The sequence below is a fragment of the Musca domestica genome, unplaced genomic scaffold, assembly GCF_030504385.1.
Source record: "Musca domestica strain aabys unplaced genomic scaffold, Musca_domestica.polishedcontigs.V.1.1 3, whole genome shotgun sequence".
Taxonomy (NCBI): Eukaryota; Metazoa; Arthropoda; class Insecta; order Diptera; family Muscidae; genus Musca; species Musca domestica.
In genome coordinates, this window is record NW_026712299.1 from 1,439,763 (window position 1) to 1,461,070 (window position 21,308).

General features: G+C 33.7%; 1 protein-coding gene and 9 non-coding genes across 14 annotated transcripts in view; 1 reads left to right on the plus strand and 9 right to left on the minus strand.

Annotated features, from left to right (window-relative positions):
- LOC101894539 (CUGBP Elav-like family member 2) overlaps positions 1–21,308 on the plus strand; it is a 382,563-nt gene that overhangs the window by 336,684 nt on the left and 24,571 nt on the right. For all 5 annotated transcript variants that reach the window (XM_059124771.1, XM_059124770.1, XM_059124768.1 and 2 more), the window contains exon 6: positions 4,817–5,360. In XM_059124771.1, the coding sequence (XP_058980754.1) occupies positions 4,817–5,360 (544 nt within the window). The remainder of the gene's footprint in view (positions 1–4,816; positions 5,361–21,308) is intronic.
- TRNAN-GUU (transfer RNA asparagine (anticodon GUU)) lies at positions 9,520–9,593 on the minus strand. Its single transcript has one exon. It is a non-coding gene; the product is annotated as a tRNA-Asn (tRNA).
- On the minus strand, positions 10,307–10,380 carry TRNAN-GUU (transfer RNA asparagine (anticodon GUU)). The gene has a single exon. It is a non-coding gene; the product is annotated as a tRNA-Asn (tRNA).
- On the minus strand, positions 11,048–11,121 carry TRNAN-GUU (transfer RNA asparagine (anticodon GUU)). Its single transcript has one exon. It is a non-coding gene; the product is annotated as a tRNA-Asn (tRNA).
- On the minus strand, positions 11,646–11,719 carry TRNAN-GUU (transfer RNA asparagine (anticodon GUU)). The gene has a single exon. It is a non-coding gene; the product is annotated as a tRNA-Asn (tRNA).
- TRNAN-GUU (transfer RNA asparagine (anticodon GUU)) lies at positions 12,159–12,232 on the minus strand. The gene has a single exon. It is a non-coding gene; the product is annotated as a tRNA-Asn (tRNA).
- On the minus strand, positions 12,412–12,485 carry TRNAN-GUU (transfer RNA asparagine (anticodon GUU)). The gene has a single exon. It is a non-coding gene; the product is annotated as a tRNA-Asn (tRNA).
- TRNAN-GUU (transfer RNA asparagine (anticodon GUU)) lies at positions 13,396–13,469 on the minus strand. Its single transcript has one exon. It is a non-coding gene; the product is annotated as a tRNA-Asn (tRNA).
- On the minus strand, positions 13,738–13,811 carry TRNAN-GUU (transfer RNA asparagine (anticodon GUU)). The gene has a single exon. It is a non-coding gene; the product is annotated as a tRNA-Asn (tRNA).
- On the minus strand, positions 16,061–16,134 carry TRNAN-GUU (transfer RNA asparagine (anticodon GUU)). The gene has a single exon. It is a non-coding gene; the product is annotated as a tRNA-Asn (tRNA).

The following is a 21,308-nucleotide window of genomic DNA, read 5'->3' on the forward strand; positions in this document are numbered from 1 at the left end:
ATTGAAACATTTCCCTAGAAAAACGAAACTGACATACACGACTTCACAGTGTGGTTTTTCTATGTTTCCCAAAGATAGGGAAACGATCCCTTAAATACCTCAGAAATCCTTAAGTTTGTGTAAACCTTTGAGTTTCCTTTTTGGCTATATTCCTGTGGTTACTTATCTCACATTAAAATGAAATTAATAACTGCCATTTGTAGCAACCGAAACGTTTTCTCCTAATCTTTGTCAAGTGTCATACAAAAGGTTTTATTTATGCAATATTAAAGAGCATTTTCCTCTAAACGGATTGGTGTTGTTGTCGTTATGCTGGTATAGATTTCCTGAATGACAACAGTAATAACAACAGCAACAATTACCATTAGCAGTTACATTGCAGTTGCAAAGAGTGAGAGAGGGCGACTTTTAGCCAACATGAGATCTTAACTTAAGAATCCTTGAATACATAACACCAACACACACACAAAGCAAAACATTCATACATTGCTATGCCATGTCCTCTCAATAGTTTTCTGTCTATGTATATGTGTGTATATGTGTCTTCTGTCGTTGTGAATGAATCTGTAAATGCATTGTGGTTACAGCGGAAATAGTCAACCACAAAATGGTTGTGTAAGATTGCACAGGAAACAAGGAAAATTACAAATTTCCGGTGAAACAAAAACAAAAATATTGTTACCCTACATAGCTTGGTTCATGGGTGATGGTGATTTATAGCTGGAGGTGGGGGGTGGTTGTGGTGCTAACTTTGAGAAGAAAAAATGCAGGGGTTTCCAATTAGAAATGAAGGCATATTCTTTTGGGGAGAGCAGAAACGAAGGATGTTTTTTTTATTACGATGGAACCCCTTGATATCTCCAGAGATCATATGGAAGAGGACGCCGATTTTCAATGAAAATCTTCCGGAAGCCTTCTGTGAAAAAAGACAGAAACCCCTTTTGGGGGTCTTTTATAAAATCATGCCATTCTCAAAGCCTTCTTTGAAGACTTGCCAGAGTTTTTTTACAGTTGGCGGACTTTAAGAAGTCTTCTTTAAAAAGGAGACCATCTAGAGGTCTTCTATAAGCAGGAGGTCTTAGAGGTCTTCGTACGTAGATCACTTTGTAATGATCCTCTATAGAGAGCACTTCTTATAATGATTCATTGCAGAAAAATGATCTTCTAACCGTATAGGACTTCCTTCTGACTGACTGACTGTCTTAAGGATTCATCAACGCCCACACGAAATGGCTGAAGCTTGAACCATGAAATTTTGGCTGAGGATCACTGTTGGTCCGAAGGTGTAAGATAAGGCTAGGTTTTTGGAAATTCGTACTAGAACGGTGCAAAAAGTACTAAATATTGTAGCCTTTGTATTTGACTAACCAATAGAGCTAGAGCTCTTAAATTTGAAATGAGGGTCAATGGATGTACAAAAGGGATTTTGGAAGGGTACGAAAAGTACTTAAATGTACAACATTTGCTACCATTTGGTAATATTTGAACGGATAGAGCTAACAACTTTAAATTTTGGTATGAGAATCAAGGTTCGACAATAAGTTTGATATATGAAGGTGGTTTTGGATATTGTACGAAAAGTACCAAAATTTGGTATTGGATGAAGGGATAGAGATAAAATTTCGGAATTCCATATTTAGAATACTAATGGCGTCTGTGTTTGAGATATGGCGTTGGTTTCGAAATTCGTTACATTTTTGTACGAATAGTACTAAATGGTACTAAATTTAGAAGTGGTTTAAGAAATGGGGCTGGGCGGGAAACTTAAAATTTGATATTCAGGTCTGTGGAATTGAGATATAGAGGCGGTTTTGGAATTTAAGTACTAAATGTGCGAACTGTACTAAATGGTACTAAATTTGGCACCATTTGCTTTAGGGTGAACGGATGAGCTAGAATTTTACATGTTGTTCTGGGATCCCTCTTGGTTGCAGGTTTGTTATAAAGAGGTGGTTTGGGAAATGTGTACTACCAGTGAACGAAAAGTACTAAATAGTACAATATTTGGTACAATTTGGTATGGGGTGAAAAGATAGTGCTTCAAATCTCAAATTTCGTATGAGAGTCGCTATTCATGTGAAGACTGGGCATATGATGGTGGTTTCGGAAATGTGTACCATATTTGTAGGAAAAGTACTAAACGGTACTACATTTGGTATGGGGTGAAGGGAAAGGGCTGGAATCCTAAAATTTAATATTGCGATCTCTGTTGGTTTCAGAAATTGACATATGAGAGTGGTTTTGGAATTTGTGTTCTAAATGTGCGATCTGTACTAAAGTAAAGTAAGCCTGCACGCATGAAGGTTGTTTTGGAAATGTGTACTTTAATGTTACGAAAAGTAATAAATGGTACCGTATTTTTTCGGAGTGAAGGGATGGTACTGAAATCCTCAAATTTGATATTCAGATTAAAAAGGCTTCCTTTATTTGTAAGAAAAGTACTTAGTAGTACAAAATTTGGTATTGGGTGAAGGGATGGGGCTGAAACCCTCAAATTTGATATTAAAATCTCTCTTTGTTTCTGAAATTGACAATTGGAGGTTGTATTGAAAATGTGAACTTAGTGATCGAACATTATTAAATGTGTAATGATGCTTTGGGGTCTCTGTTGATGGTAGGTTTGTGAAAAATTGGTGGTTTAAAATATGTTTACGAAAAGTACTAAATAGTCCTATATTTGGCACAATTTGGTATTGGATGAAAAAATATTAATTGAAATCTGAAATTTGATATTAGGGTCACTGTTCATGTGTAGCCTGCACGCATGAAGTGGTTTCGGAAATGTGTACTATAATTGTACGAAAAGTACTAAATGGTACTATATTTGTTTGTTTGGAAGGCTTAGGGCTGGAATCCTTAAATTTGATATTGAGATCTCTGTTGGTATTTGGAATTGTGATATTGAGGTTGGTTGTGGAAAAAGTGTACTATAAGTGCACGAAAAGTACAAATTAGTACTATATTTGGTACAATTCGGTATTGTGTGAACAGATAGAGCTTGAAATTTGGTATAAGAGTTGTTGTTCATGTGAAGAGTACTAAATGGTACTATATATATTGAGAGCGATGGGATAGGGCTGGAATCCTCCAATTTGGCATTGACGTCTCTCTTTGTATTTGGAATTGAGATATGGAGGTGGTTTTGAAAAAGTGTACTATAATTATACGAAAAGTACTAAATCGTACCAAATTTGGTATTGGTTAAAGAAATAGAGTTGCAATCCCAAAATTTTATACTGAGGAGTCAGTTGGAGTCTGAAATTGAGATTTGGTAATGTTTTTGCAAACGTGTACTATAATGCTACAAAACGTACTAAATAGTACTACATTTGGTATTGGGTGAAGGAATAGAGCTAAAATCCTGAAATTAGATATAGATGTCAATGTTGGTGTCTGTGTTTAAGATCTGGAGGTGATTTTGGGTATGTGTACTATAATTGTTCAAAAAGTACTAAGTGGTACTAAATTTGGTTTTGGGTGAAGGGAAGTGGCTGGAATTCTCAAAATTGATATGAGGTCTTTGTTGGTATCTGAGGTTGAGATATGGAAGCGATTTTGGAAATTCCGTACTATAATTTACGAAAAGTACTAGATAGTACTAAATTTTGTATTAGGTGAATGAATAGAGCTGGAACCCCGAAATTTGATATTATGGTCTTCGTTGGTATCTGTGATTGAGATATGAAGGTGGTTTTGGAAATATGCACTATATTTGTACGAGAAGTACTAAATAGTACTAAATTTGTTGTTAGGTGATGGAATAGACCTGGAATCCTGAAATTTGATATAGATGTCACTGTTGGTGTCTGTGGTTGAGAGAAGAAGCTGGTTTTGGATATGAGTACTATAATTGGACTAAATGGTACTAAATTTGGTAATAGGGAAAATTAAAGAGTTAAAATCCTAAAATTTGATATTAAGGCTATTTTTGGAATCTGAGTTTTAGATATGGAGCTTGTTTTGAAAATGCGCACTTTAACTTTACAAAAATAACTAAATTATACTAAATTTGGTATTGGATGAAGGAATGAAGCTGGAATGCCGAAATTTGATATTGAAGTCACTGTTGATTTCTAGGGCTTACGTATGGAGACGTTGAAATAGTTTTGAAAAGAAAAGTGAATGTGGGTCCATTGTGAAATTGTTTTACTAAAATCCCCCTCGATGAGCTTCAAAATTAAAGATTTTGAAGACTTTTTGTTGTAAAAGGTAAAAACTGACCTATTATTATTTCCGAAAATGGCAAGACTTTAATAATATATTAAACCTTGATAGTCGGAGAATTTAGTACGATGTATGACGTTATGATAACATAAGTACCAAAGTGATTTCACACTAACTGTTGGAGGGAATCCCAAAATTTAAGATGAACTTTTCGCTGATGAAGTAGGCGGCACTTGCTAGTATTGTATAAAAAGGAACGACAACTGTAGATGGAAATATTCCTGTAGCTTTAAAAAAAATAAAATTTAGGTCGAAATCTTTTTAAAAAGTCATATTAGAAGTACTCTGCAAATAGAGAGCCAAAAAGTTCTCTTATAGACAGATTTAGTTGAATTGTTTTTCTTCAGAAATGTGATAAAAATTATCCTCATTTGTGTATTTATTTAAATTGCTGTAAGAAACCGAGTTCACCCCTCTACCCCACAATGCTCACCCCCGGAGATTTTACAATTATATCACATTAAATATGGATAAATAAATCTCCCAAGACTTTACTATGTGTAAACCAAAATATCTTTCACACACATACACCACACTCTCACACTTCCGCATTGTTTTACTAAAATTTCCCACATCTTCTCTTAACTTCTAGGCTTTACATCATAGCCAAACCATGGAAGGATGCTCGGCACCGTTGGTGGTAAAATTTGCCGATACACAAAAGGAAAAGGACCAAAAGAAACTGCAACAACTGCAGGTGGGTTTGTGCGGCATAACGGCCCTAACCACACCGACCGCAGCAGCACCACGGGCTGTGCTCGGTGCTCTGACAGCTGCTGCACCGGCAACACCTGCCCTCAGTTCAGCCACACAATTGGTCTCAGCCACACCAGTGGCCGCCGCTGTGTCTGTGGCAACGGCACCGCGGCCCATTGCCTCATTGGCTACCATCTCAGCGGCTCCTGCCTCCTTACCCGTTTCTGCGGCGGCCGCTGGCGGAGCTTCAGCCGGAGCCGCACTCATACCCACATCGACGGCTAGCATGTTTGTACCCACACCCACCAGTGCCACACAACCGGTCTCGCCCTATCTGACCACAGCCGATGGCATGTTACCAAATTCGGCAGCCGCTGCCCAAATGCAAATATTCCAACAATTGCAGGCGTATGGATTACAGCCGGCTCATTACTTGCAAGGTAAGTGTGTATGTGTAAATGTATGCAATCATGCATTCGTATGAATTTCTGTTAGGTTATTTATTTGCAAAAAAAAATCATTTATTTGAAAATTGTCTTGAAAACGAAAACTCCGATCGTATGTTTTATTTTTCTTAAGCATTGTGTTTTCCTCCACCCTCGTTTTTTGTTTTTTCTTACATAAATTTTTTGTATTTTTAGTTTTGTTTAAAGACAACTCTTCATTAGAATTTCTTCTTCTTACATGTGTTTTTTAGTTGTCATTGTATCCCATATTCCCTTACCCACTGTTCCCGCTAGAGGGCGTTGTAATATTTTTAATGATAATCCTGGATTGTTATGTTTTTTACTTAAAAAACATAACAATCCAGGATTATGGTTTTTTCCCCGAAAAATTTTGAAATAATGACAATTCCTTTAAATATATTTTAGATATAGTCTTTAAATAGATAAATAAATAAATAAATCATAAAAATCAAAAAAGTGATAGCTCAATAAAACATATTCCTAAAAAATAGCTTGAAAGGTAGTCTTCAAAAAAATTCTCTAGATTGATTTAATTTTTTTCCTAAATAATTTGACCCTGAAAACAATCTACAATGGCAACCAGTAAAGAAAAGTCAAAAGTCGGGCGGTGCCGACTATATGATACCCTACAATGTACACAATGTGCATATTTAGCAGAACTACCCGTAACAAATAATCGTTTATATTGGGAATTTATATGAAGTGGATCATTCCAATCAATTAACTTTTTTATTTAAATTGAAATCGGACGGATATATATTTGGGAGGTATATCCACATCTGAACTGATCTTTAGAAAATTTAAGAGAGTTATTTCTGTGACATGTCTGATATCTGGAACCAACAATCATTGTTGTGGAGTGCATATAAAGAATATGAGCGAATCGAACACCAAAATGGAATGAAACATTTGTATGGGAGCTATAGCTATATCTGATCCGAGTTCAACAAATTTTGAAGCATTTGCTTCTAGACAGAATTCGGTTGGAAGTGCCGAAATTCACTTCATTTGGATTGATTTTGACTATCTGGCGCACAATAAATGTGAAATCGGTCGAAGATATATATGGGAGCTATAACCAAATCTGAGCTGATTTCGCTAAAATTTGCCGGAAGTATTTCTGAGCTGTATGAAATATCTGGTACCAAATATCACTGTTTTGGTGTGCATATTGCGAAGGTGAGGGACTTACACACCGAATCGTATATATGGGAGCTATAGCAATATCTGAACCGATTTTAACCAAATTTGAAGCACTTGCTTCTATTCGGACGAATTTTCCATATATGGCGGTCAATTTAAATCGGGCGAAGATATATATGAGAGCTATATCCCAATCTGAACCGATCTCCATAAAATTTGGCAGAAGTATTTCTAAGTTATATGGGTATCTGGTACCAAATATCATTGTTGTGGAATGCATATTACGAATACGGGAGCTATAGCAATATCTGAAGCACGATTTCCACAAAATTTTGCTTCTAAACCCAATTTGTGCGCATGTTCCAGCTTCCATCCTAGTTGGACGAATATTACGCATTTAGTGAACTATAAAAGTCAAGCCGGACGAAGATATACCTAAATTTTTACCCATTATCATCAATTTCAATAAGGATTCATCCTTGTACCAAACAAATGATTTGTGGAAAATTCCACAGTCCGTCTGTAGTAATATTTAGCAACTATTTCAACAAAAAACCACGACAAGAAAAAAATATTTAGAAAATCCAAAATTGAAAAAAAAATTCCGAATGAAAAATATTCTTATAAATCCACTCTTGAGCTCTGAGAGCCTTAAAAATGTTACTAAAAATAATCTTTAAAGATTACTCTGAAAATCAACGAATAAAGCTTAGATAGTCCTTGAAAAAAAAAAACACTCTTTAAAATTTGAATTTGAATTGAAAATTTAGAACGTTTTTGAAGCTCGGATGGAGGTTGAAAAAAACAGCAATCAGGATCCTTGAAAATAAGGTCTGAGAGATAATTTACTTAAAAAATACACAATTATACCTCAGCGACCTTAAATATATATAATTTTTCAAATCCACGGTTATAGACCTGATATTACTTCAAAATATTTTTTTTAAATCCACAATTATGGTTTTGAAAGTCTCTTATATCCATATTATAGCCCTAAGAACTCTTGAATATATATTCTTTTATAATCTCCTATTACAGCCTTGAAAGCTCTTGAAATTTTTTTATTCAAAAATCCCCGATTACAGCTTAACCTTAGAGATCTTGAAAATATTTCCCGAGAATCCTTAGAAATATTTCCTTAAAAAAATCCACTATAATACTATTTTATTAAAAAACAATATTTTAGCTCTGAGCCTCCTTGGAAATGTTTTCTTATTACAGCTTTGACATTCCCTAAAAAAATATATATTTTTTTTGAAATTCACGGTTATTAAAAGTCCTAAAATATTTTTAATGTATGATTGTAGCTCTGAGAACCGTTGAACACATAATCTCAAAAAATACGGTCAAAGCGTTTAGAGTCCTTGAAATATTTTCTTAGATTATCCACAATAAAAGCTCTGTGAATAATTGAAAATATTTATTTTTAGAATAAAAATTGTTAAATTGATTTCTTCAAAATATTTTCTTAAAAAAAGTGGTGATTATTGCACTGAGTGTCCTTGGAAATAATATCTCTGAAAATCCTAAACAATACATTGATTAAGGAATTCCAGATTTAAATCTTGAACTTCCCTGAAAATATATTTTTAAAAATCCACAAATATTGTTTTGGTTTCCCCAGGAAAAAAAATATTTCTTAAAAATTCCACAAAAGAAGCTATTAAAAATTATTGAATAAAATTTATTAAAGGAAGCAAGATTATTACATTAGTATTTCTTAAAAATATATATTTAGAGGTTCACGATTAAAGCTCTGACAGTCCTTGGACATGAATATCCAAAATTAAAGCTCTAAAAGTCTTTGAAAAAATATTTAAAACAAAAATATATTTAGGTAAATATCCGCAATTAGAGCTTTTCTTGAATTCTTGCAAAAAAAATTGTATATACCTCTCATAATCTTTTAAATTTCGTGTCCTGTAATGTATCCCTTTTTTACCATATTAATATTACAACGCCCTCTATCCACATTTCTCCCACTTCTATTGTTTTGTCAATTTTTTTCTTTTGAAAAATCTCCCCCTCACATTTTCTATAAAATTTATTTCTTGTTTTGTTGCATTTAATATTATCTTTTCCGTATTGATTGTATGCAAAATGTTTTTTTGTTTGTTCAGTTTTTGTTGTTTTGCAAATGCATTTATGTCTCTCAAAAGGAAAATTAGCAGAATTCTTATATTTCAGATATGTTTTGTATGTTTCGAATAATAATGTAAGATATTTAAAGCAAATGTTTGGTAAAAAATAAAAACAAAATATAAAAGTGTTTAATAATTAGCATGATATTAAAGAAAAAAAATCATAGAAAATTTCTTTATAATTAATTATACGATGGTAGAATTAAGAAGGTAAAGACATGCCATCATATGTTTACAATTTTTTCAAAAATTTATATTTATAAATCCATTGTATGCACAGAAATCAGAAATGGGAAACCTATTTTTTATCCAGTGAAATTTGACAAGGTTAATTACAGAAAATACCGAGATGGATAGTCGTATTTGAAATAACTTTACCTTCTTAATTTTACCATGAATTAAATATTATTACATTTAAAAATTCTTAAAAAATGTTTATTGGAAATTATTCCATTATTAAAATATTATAAATAAAATATAAAAATATATAAAATTAAAATATGAAAATTAAATTGAAAATTTTAAAAGCACATTTGGAATGGTGTTTTTCTTCCGCATTCATCTTAAAAAATAATATTTTTATTTCATTATTAAAAATATAGGGAATATGTTTATGTCATGAATGCAAAAATAAAACAAATAATCATCAGGAGCCATCAACGACTGAATATCTTTTAATTTATTATTTTTGTCTTATAAAACAAAAGTTGAGTTGAAATTATGTCAAACATACATATTTTCCAATTTTTAAAATTATGACATTATTTAGAATTTTACCGGATTAACACACAAAAAAAACTAAATTATTTATTCAAATCTAAAAAATATACATTTAAATAAAAAACTGCCGCCCCCGGGTGGGCTCGAACCACCAACCTTTCGGTTAACAGCCGAACGCGCTAGCCAATTGCGCCACGGAGGCTATTTGACCACTGTGCGATTATACTGGCATATGAAGACCGGGGTTGACATATGTGTACATTCATATGTCAAATGTAATAACGCACTGCAGAATTAACAATACATTTTAAAGGATTTCAATAAATTTTAGCACTGCGAGTACTCCAAAATCAAGCCTAAATTCAAAGTGGATTGGCAAAGATATAGACATAGTACGTAAATACGGATACGTGTTGTGTGTATGTGTGCTTGTATCTTTTTTTTTTTTTTTTTGAGACTTTAAGCCTACTCAAATAGAAGTCATTATTTGCTCTATAGGTATTTAGCAAGACTTAAGGAGGTTTCAAAGACTCATTTTTATTATGAAGAATCAATGTTATAAAAACTATATTACATAGTTACATATTTTCGTTTAGCACCCATGTACGGATAACCCCGATTTCACTATTTTTCTAACTAATTTATTCAAATTTTGGGGTTCTCAATTATTAGAAACTCTCCTTGCAAACACTTAGCGTTATATGTCCACATTATAATAATGCCCAGGTCTAAAGTGCCCTTCTGTTTCAGTTTCTACGAATATCTTAACAAATTACAGTCTAATTCATTCGAGAATCCTAAATATGCCAATAATTTGGGGACTACATCTATACTTAGGTAATTTTCACTTTATATATTAACTAATATGAGATGATTACAATGTCATATTTAAAAAAATTGATACAAAAAAGTTATCGCCCCCGGGTGGGCTCGAACCACCAACCTTTCGGTTAACAGCCGAACGCGCTAGCCAATTGCGCCACGGAGGCCATAAGACTCCACCGTGTACAACGTCAATTATAAATACAAAATGGCTGGTATTAATATTGGGGTGGAATGAAATGGTATCCAAAACTTATCTGTTGAATTGCAACTGTTTTTAATCAAAATAAAACGTTACATTGCCCTCGGATGGGCTCGCTAGATAACTATGTCACAAAGATTATATAACCCATTGGGGCCATTAATTTTTATGAATTAAGCAGAGGGCAACTACAAAGACTGGACCACAACAAAGATGCCTTTTAATACATTTTTCAACAAAAATATGCTGCCATATTATCCACTGCTATATATTTGTAATAGTTTGTAGAATTACAACAAGGTAAATCATGACAGCTTCATAAATACAAGTTTCATAATTCAATAAGAAAATTATTATAATTATAATTCATTAGCTATAAAAATGTATTTTTAAAACATTTATGTTAGAAAAGTTTCTCAATTATTTAAGAAATTTAAAATTAAAAAAAAAAATAAAAATAATTATAATCTCATTTTTACCACAAGCCTCATATAAAATATTAAATCGTTGCATTCGATATTAATACATCATCTGAAGTAGAAAGTACCACCTCCAGAGTTGCATTTTCCAATTTCTTCAACCTGACTTACCTCTGTGAACAAATCAACGAGAAACATAAAAAAATAATAACTCGCCCCCGGGTGGGCTCGAACCACCAACCTTTCGGTTAACAGCCGAACGCGCTAGCCAATTGCGCCACGGAGGCAATTGCGACCACTGTGCACAAAAACTTTCATTTAAGTAGCATATTATCATTGATTTTTTTCTAAATATAAGAAATATCCTTCTATAAAATCTGCAGGACAAAAATGTTTTCCATTTATTTATTTGTCCTTAATTAAAAAAAATCTAGCTTCTAAGTAAATTTACTCGTAAGTAAAAAAAGATACCGCCCCCGGGTGGGCTCGAACCACCAACCTTTCGGTTAACAGCCGAACGCGCTAGCTAATTGCGCCACGGAGGCAATGTGACCACTGTGCCATTAGATCTAAATTTAAAATAAATTTTTGGGATATAATGTTCAGGGAAAAATTTCATTTGTTAACATTTTTTCGTATCAACTCTGATCGGTCTTCACTGAGGCAACATCCATATGAGTGCCTCTAAAAAAATCTTTAAAATTCCTGTTCAAGTGGAGTTCAAACTTCCAAAGAATTGATGATGATGAATGGGAGTGGTAAAATCACCACAAATCTCATATCTCCTTCATTCAAATACTAAAAATTTTATCGCCCCCGGGTGGGCTCGAACCACCAACCTTTCGGTTAACAGCCGAACGCGCTAGCCAATTGCGCCACGGAGGCAATGTAACCACAGTGTCATCATAGGTGAATGTGAAAATAAGTACAATACAATTTTGCAAAAAAAAAAAAAAATAAAATATTTAAAATTTCTATACTGAATTATTAAATGTTGTAATTTAAGTTCTTAATATATTTTGCGTAAAAATGGGGCCTCAGAAGGTTAGAGATGCCTGCCAACAATTTATTTCTCCTGGAAGGCTGGCTCAGTATAAATTTGTTGACACTTTTCGAATCAACTCTGCATTGTCGCTGAAGTAACGCAATGATGATGACGACTGCTTGCATCTGATAAGAATTGACCTTATGATCGACTGGGTGGAATTGTCGTGATGAAGGTCAATGGTGGAAAGTGTGAGTCACACCCCACAGATCAATATATCTCCTTCATTGCAGTTTATCCTCAGAATCCCAATGGTCCCATAAATTTCCAAAATTTTACCGCCCCCGGGTGGGCTCGAACCACCAACCTTTCGGTTAACAGCCGAACGCGCTAGCCAATTGCGCCACGGAGGCGATTGCAACCACTGTGCTTAAACTCTTCCATTTAAATAGCATATTACATTGACTTTTTTAAAAATAAGAAATATCCTTCCATAAAATCTGCAGGACAAAAATGTTGGTAATTTATTAATCAGAAAATATAATTATTAAATAAAATATTTTTACAAAATAAATTAAAGAAAAAAAATTATCGCCCCCGGGTGGGCTCGAACCACCAACCTTTCGGTTAACAGCCGAACGCGCTAGCCAATTGCGCCACGGAGGCATGCCATTCATTGTGACAAAGTTCATTCTTCACATTGTGCTAGCTTCATATGTTTGCAAAAATTTAGCAAATCATCAATCTCAAGTTTCAGATTACAACAATTATTGCTGACAAATGGATTGAAAGAAGAGATAAAGCGAAAGTCATATAAAAAGAAAAATATTCATAATACCTACTAAATATGAGGGCATATTTATGGTTACATATATATGTACTTATTTATGACCATTCATGAAATAAAATAACATTGCCAGATTTTCGCTGTATTAAATTACTATAATATATAGGTGGGAATATTTTAATAAATATTGATCTTATATAGGGTAAGTGTGCTTAAGTTCGGCATTTCCCAATAGTCGGCACTTTTTATTTTTAAGCTCGAATTAATGAAACAATTATAACTAAATGTAAACATTTTTGTTTACTTCAAATATTTTGGTAGCGACCTTTTAATAATTTCGCTAAGAAAAGATGATTTATTCTAACAAAAATTAAAGGTTGTCATAATATTTTAATAAATTTTTTTTTTTTATTTTTATTAATTATCCTTAATAAAAAAAAAGTTATTAAAACTTTATTTATTATTGCAAAAACTATACAAAATTTCGAATCTGAATAAATGAACTTTTTAATAATTGAAAAGTTCCACTCAGAATGGTGAACGATTGAAAACGCGAAAATCCTAAAAGTGCCGACTAATGGTACACTTACCCTAGTTATCAATTAGAAATTCGTCCTAATATCCCAAATTCCATACTAGGACTAGTCAAACCTCTTTATAGAAACTTTTGGATATATTTTAGTTGAAACATCGTTAACAACCAATATCAGCTTGCAAAGTCATTTCGAAGTAATGATAATAAATATTTTAGAAACATGGAAATAACGAATAATACAAAAAAAAATGTTTCGCCCCCGGGTGGGCTCGAACCACCAACCTTTCGGTTAACAGCCGAACGCGCTAGCCAATTGCGCCACGGAGGCAAGACGACCACTGTGCAGTATACATTTTCCTTTATATTTTTATCCCTTAACATTTTCAATTTGTCCTCATATATTTAACCATGGTAAAAGCAGGAAATGGTTACTATTCAGACATTTTTTTGCACTTTTTGTTTGGAAAATTAAAGTTTTTTCCAGTTTTGAACGACATTCCTGTGTACATACCTGGTTGTCATCATTGGAAAAAAATTAAATGTATGTGCATATTTCAAAATATTTTAATAAATACATTTGCAAAAAAAAATCACATCGCCCCCGGGTGGGCTCGAACCACCAACCTTTCGGTTAACAGCCGAACGCGCTAGCCAATTGCGCCACGGAGGCAATTTACCCACTGTGCCATTAGTGTGAAACACATAATTGCCAAACACTGACCTTTTCATGCTATACATCTCTGTGCGTATGTTATTCTCAACAGAATGTATTAACTAACATTGCGGTCAACATCAACCGAACAGAACAAACAACAAATCAAAACTGGTTTCAGTGACCCACATGTAGGAAGCAATTCATTATGCTAATGAATAGAATACTGTGTAGGTACCCATGTGGATTATCTGTATTCATCAACATATGAAATAGGTGGTAGTGTAAGAACGGAACGGAAGAAATGGAACCAAGGAAACATCTTATTAACTAAAAATTATTTCGAATTTCAAATGGTATTTCAAAGGCTTATAACTTAATATGGAATATAAAATAATTTTGTCAATCCGATTTTAACACCTGAAAATTCTCATCAGAGGTTTTTCTTTCATAGAGATTGTAATTTTGAAGATAGGACTTGAAACTTGGAGTTCTAAGTATCTACATTGAAAATTTTGCTGTGAATTTTTCCGATTGCCTTTACTATATGGAAGGTCTAATGCCTGATGCATTAGCATATTAGCTGTTTTAAAAATGTATGAGGCATATTCCAACAGAATTAGCTGTTATCCGGCAGAAATTCTTCTATATAGGAATATTTTTGATATTTTGAAATCTTCATAATGTTAATTTGTAATCACTCTACAGGTCGCAATTATGGCCCGATCTTCACGAAATTTAGAATGTAGGTGGGGTTGAGGTCAGAATAGAACCCTATTTCTTTTGGAGATGATCGCCAAATGTTTAGGGGTTGAAATGGACCAAATACTGAAAAAATGTCGGATTTTGCAGTAGCTATACAGGTCGCAATTTTAGACCAATCAACGCGGAATTTCGCATGTAGCTTGAGTTTAGGGCAGGGAAGAAGCCTACCAATTTGGGTGGTCATCGGATAATATTTAGCGGGTAAAATAGACCATATCTTTTGTTTTGAAAAAATGCAAAATTTTTCATTAAACCGCGAATATTAGAAATCCCGGCTAAATCACAAAGCCATGACAAGGCTACTTCTGATCTTTACATTGATGTTTACATCCAACAAATCGGATATATAGCAAAATATGTGCGATATATATGTCTATCAAAGAGGATATGCTTGAAAGATCTCTTATATGTCGGGAACGGCTGAATTGATTTCGACAGTTCTCATTAATTCAGAATGGCCTCTTGGCAGGAAAGAAAAAACGTCTAAAAAAATCGCATAAAAATATCTCTCTATAGATGAAAATATTGATTTTGTAACATTTTCTCATATTTTTTCAATTTTGTCATATTTTTGGCATATTTTCATTTTTAATTAAACATTTGTTAATATTTCTACAGCTAACAAAACTAAGTAGTTAGGATATCAGGATATCATATACAGATCGCATTTATGGCCCGATCCTTACGAAGTTTTGCATGGGGAAAAGATGAGGGTCAGAATAGACGTCTACTCTGTTTGGAGATGATCGCCATATATTTAGGGGTTGGAATGGACCAAAAAACTGCAAAATTTGTCAACAGGTCGTAATTATCTCCCAGTCCTCACGCACATTTGAATGGGGGTTACCGGACATTGCAAAAGCCAAACAGTTTTGGATGGCCATCCCAAAAATATTCAATGTGTGAAATAGTTTGCCAACTTTTGTAGACAAAATACGAAAATGTCCATTCCGGTGACTTTTTGGAGAATTCACAAATACAGGAAAGACGCACTTCTGACTATTTCGTTAACGCTGATTTCGTTGCGTTTCAGCCAAAAACCAATAATAAATGTTAATCTTTTGCCACGTCTGAGGGATTATAGGTCTTTGGGAAATATTGGTTCCAGATCTAGGAAGACCATTTACGTGCAATATCTACCAATAAATTGGAAACGAGCAAATTAGTTTAAGTTGCTATTATTCGAAAATTAGAGAATGAAACCTGATGGTTTTCCTTTATTATTTGTCACAATATCTTGTGGAATTCTTTCGAGTTTCTCGCCTATATAAACTGTATCGTTTATTATAGTGTTGTAGGGTATTCAACGGTCGGCCCCGCTCGACTGTAGCCTTTGCTTACTTGTTTTTAATTGGAGCTTAATTAGATTTAATTTTTTTTTAATGGATAATATTATTTTATTAATCAAATTTTTATTTGAGAATAATTTCACTACGTTAAAATATTAACTAAAATAAAAAAATATTAAAAATTCTAAATAATATGAAATAAAAAAATAATTGCGCCCCCGGGTGGGCTCGAACCACCAACCTTTCGGTTAACAGCCGAACGCGCTAGCCAATTGCGCCACGGAGGCATGTACTCCTCTTTTGGCAAACAACACAGATACACTTGGGCACACAATCAACCAATCACATAGCACACACAGAACTCCACACTATAGAACATTTTGTTCTCGTTACGGTTGCTTAAAATGAGTTGGGCTATTTATAGTACAAAGAGAATATTCAAACAATGATAATAATAACAACAACAACAATGAAACCAATGAATTCATGCGAGTGTAACACTAACAGAGACATATAAATGAAAGAGGTTGCACAGAGAGTTCTAACAGCGAATGAGATAACATTATTTTATCTGGGAGATAATTTAACAGTAGAAGTGTGGTTAGATGTGCGGATAAGTGAAGAAGGGAATACAGTTGAACTCTGAACGGGGGTTAAAAAAAATAACATTAGTTAAAGAAGTGATTTATTTCATTTTTCTTTCAAAGGCAAAGGGTGATTTGCAAACAAATAAAAAAGTAGCAACGACAGTCTATTTTTAACCTCGAATACAAAATTTATTTAATAAGAAATTTATTAGCTTTGTGTTTTAGTTTGATAACAAGTTAATATGAATTCATTTCAACATAAAGACGATATGCCAACCTACATATCAGATGTTGGACCATGTTGGGGTGTTGTTGTAACTAATGAATCAATGTTATCTCATTTTGATTAAATTAAATGCATAAATTTTAGTTTAAACATTGACACTTTTATGACAGAATAAATTAATATTTTAAAGTGTTAATTTTTAGACAATGGTTTAAGCAGAAAATAAAAATTAACTTAAAAATGAATATTATTTAAAAAAAAAGTTAAAAGGTATCAGTCGGTTTTGTCGATAAATTTATCTCTACAGTCAATGTTCGATTATTAAAATATGTTTTGACTTCTGTTGTGATTATTCAAATTTTTGACCCTCTAAGGAGTAGGTTCCGAAGGAAATGGGCAATATTGTCCATTTCGTCGTATTGGTCCTATATAAATATGATATAAATATTGCGACGTGCCAGGTTTGGACTTTATATGAGATATGTGATAATTTCTAGAAAATGTTAAAATGTGCCTGAGGCGCCAGATATAGTTAAATAAATTATTTTAAAAATATTGATATGGGGAAAATTGTTGAAGAAAATTAGACATTTATATCCAATTTTATGCGAAATCATAAATTCCATATTCATCTTAGGTTTCTGGTTGAGAGAAATATTGAGATATAGCAAGTTGTAAAGAAAAAATATTAAAAATTGCGACCCTTCGTGGGTGAAGTACTAGAAGGGGTTCGCAGACATATATCAGACATATATATCATTTACAGCAGATCTTGTGTTGGCAAAAATGTTTGTATATGTAAAATTTGAAAAAAAAAATTGATGCTTATTTCGCTTTCTTGGAGCATTTTGTTTTTAAAAATCTTGAGCCCTATGTGGGGGAGGTACCAGAAGAAATGGTCCGATCTCTACAATCTTTATAACAGATCTTGTGTTGATGGAAATATTGAGATGCAAAACAAGTCTGAATAGAATTGGATGTTAATATCGTGTTTTATGAGCTTCGTGGAAATTTTGACACTATGTGGAGGAGGTACCAGAAGGAATGGACCGATATATCCCATCTCCATAGAAGATCTTTTGTTAGTAGAAAAATTGAGATGTGTGAAGTTTAAAGATAATCAGATGCTTTCGCGTTTTACAAGCTTCATGGGTCAAAATGTTGACCCTTTGTGGGGCAGTTACCAGAAGGAGTGGACCGATACATTCCAACTTTACAGCAGATCTTGTGTTAACAGAAATAATGGGATGTGTGTAATATGAAAAGAACCGGATGCTTATTTATTTTATTTATTTTTTTTTTATCGGTTTGGTTATCAAAATGCTGGCGCTTTGTGGGGGAGGTACCAGAAGAAATGTCTACCATCATTATAACAGACCTTGTGTTGATGGAAATATTGATATGCGTGAAATTTGAAGGGAATCAAATGTTTATTTTGCGTTTTAGGAGTTTCATGGATATTTAATATGTTGACCCTTTGAGGGAAAAGTACCAGAAGGAGTGGACCGATACATCCCATCTTCACAGAAGATCTTGTGTTGGTAGAATTATTGAGATATGTGGAATTTGAAGATAATCGGATGCCTATTTCGCGTTTTACGAGCTTCATAGAAATTCAAAATGTTGACCCCTTTTTGGAACAGGTACCAGAAGAAGTGGAAAGAGATATTCCATCTTCACACCAGACCTTGAGTCAATAAAAATATTGTGATATGTGTAATTTGGAGATAATCGGACTCATATATCACATTTTATAAGAGTTATATTTATTCAATAGGTTTGATCCTTTGTGTGGGAGGTATTTAGTAGAGTGGATCGATATTGTTCCTTTTCGCTCCTGACCTAGCACTGATGCAAATATTAGAATTTGCATAGTTGGGGCAAAATCGGATTATACTCTCTCTTAAGTAAGTTATTTTCTTTGAAATTGTTGACATACCATAATTGGTATTGCCCACCTCCGAACTCGATCTAAGTTTAACAATAATATTCTGATGGCTAGACTAAATCGGATACTCCCTTCGAGAGTTATCGTGCGCACCAGCCAGACAGACGGACGGACATCGCTAGATCGACTCCAAATGTTCTGAAACGGTTTGGTCCAAAGAGACCTAGAGTGTAAACCCGTTGTTTCTATGTACGTTTTGGCTGTATCAAATGATATATACCCTCTCTAGTCATATGGCTGAGGTTATAATATTTTTTTCCTAGTAGTGGAGGGTATCAAAAGTTCGACCCCGCTAAACATAACGGGGTTTTTACTTGTTTATATATAACTAGCAAGTGCCCGCTATTCGTTAGCGTAAAGTATTTATTTCTCTTCACTAAATACAAAATCTTGTACAATTCGGCACTTTTCGTACAATTGTAGTACACATGTGTGAAACCACCTCCATATGTCCAGGCTACACATGAACATCAACCCTAATACCAAATTTCAGATTTCTAGCACTACCTGTTCGCCCAATATCAAAATGCCAGCTTCATCCGTTCACCCTTAACCACACTCTTCCAAATTGAGTACCATTTAGTACATATCCAAAACCACCTTCCAACTTACTTTCCAAACTTGATTCTCATATCAAATTTCAAGTTTTTATCCCTATCTGTTCATATAACAACAAATGGTACTATTTTAAAAGTATAGCACCATTTTAGAACTTTTCTTAACTTTTATATAAGTTCGAATTTCCACAAAACCATTGGTACATCTCTCCTGCACGCTATCAGTGATTCTCATCCCTAATTTCAGAGTTTTTGTCTAAAAAAATTGATATTTATAGTTCGCAATGGACTCTGGCTCCGGTGACGGAACATTGTATATATATAGGTCTACGTTTTGGTATAGCTCTCATAAACGATACCTCCCGATATTCAGCACTTTGGTGATTTTTTGCCACATTTTCCCACGGATTTGTCCAAAAAATTGTATTTTTAGGTCACAATGGGTTCTAGCTCCGATGGCTATTGTATAGCCAACATATAACATTACATCTTGATATTCGGTATTTTCATGATTTTCGCCACATTTTTCCATGGATTTGTCTAAAATTTGAATTTGTAGATCGTAATGAGTTCTAGCACCGGTGGCGGAACATTGTGCCCCACATATAACGTAACATCTTGATATTCGGGATTTTCATGATTTTTGTCACATTTTTCCACGTATTTGTCTAAAAATTGAATTTATAGATCGGTTCCAGCTCCGGTGGCGGAACATTGTACTTTTTGTATAGCCCCATAAAACGGTACATCACATTTTTTCCCGGATTTGTCCAAAAATTGGTAGTTGTAGTTCGTAATGGGCTCTAGCTTCTGTAGCGGAACATAGTATGTATAGGTCCACGTTTTCGTATACCTCCACATAATGGCATCTCCGGATATTCAGTATTTTGATGTTTTTTGCCAGAATTTTCTCCGGATTTGTCTAAAAGTTGGTAGTTGTAGTTCATAATGGGTTCCAGCTTTCAGGCAGAACATTGAATATTAAGGTCCACTTTTTCCCATAGCGAACATATAACTATAACCTCAGATATTCGGTATTTTGATAATAAACCAGTTCGTTTAGTTTACCCTTAAAATAATTATATTTTACAATTAAATTCAAACCAAAGACCGCAATTGTCCTTTCTTTGGCCGCGATATCCTTTGACAATTTATAGTCGCATTTCATCAGTTTAATGTACATTTACGCTTTCCATCTTTAGTTCAAACACTCTTGAAAAAGTCAGACGGCAAAAGAAAATAATCATTTGTCATGTGGTATTTGTTGTTGTTTTGGTTTGTTGTTGTTGTTTTTTGTCATTCTACTATCTCTAATGTTGGTGTATGCTTTGATGTCTGGCGAAGGATGAAAACCACTCTTGTTGTCATCTGTAAGTCGCTACACGTGGCTGGCTATTTGAAAAAAAAAAAAAATAAACGACAGGAGAAAACAATATCATCAAATAAATGCAAACAAAGACACACAAACGCACACGTCCACGTACATCCACGTGCGTGTAGGTATGTGTGTCAAAGGACATGTATTTAATATTGTTGCTCTTCATTTCACTTTTACTCTATTAAAAAAAGTGTGCCATTTAGTTGAGATGGAAGATAGGGGCGAAGATCAAAAACATAACTTAAAAGCAATGAAGTGCTCTTCAGTGAAAACGATTCTCAAAATGTGGCATTTAATATGACTTGTTTGAAGAAATCAAAGTGGAAAAAAAGGAAAAATCAAAGGAAATTGAAAGTTTTTTTTTTTTTTCAAAAGAAAATTGTACTCAAAGGCAGGACCAATGAAAGGGGGGTATTGGTCAACTTAGGGGGTGGTTATGTCATTGCCAAAAGAAATAATTTATACCGCTACTTATTCCAAAAATATAAATATCTACATAAATAGATTCTCTCCCAGGGAAGGTAGACATTCACACCACCCACGCCCGTATAGTCAAAATTCCAAGTACAAGTACTTCTGCTGACATTTTAACGGCAAATTACAAAATTAATTCATCAACTTATTTCGGCGAACAAAAAAACTTTGTCAATAAAATAACTTTAAGAGTTTTTACCTTCATCCTGGACCAGTTTACCGACATTAAAAAAATCCACTGCATCCAGAAACAAAGAAAAAGAAAAACAAACAACATAACTTTAGTTCCTT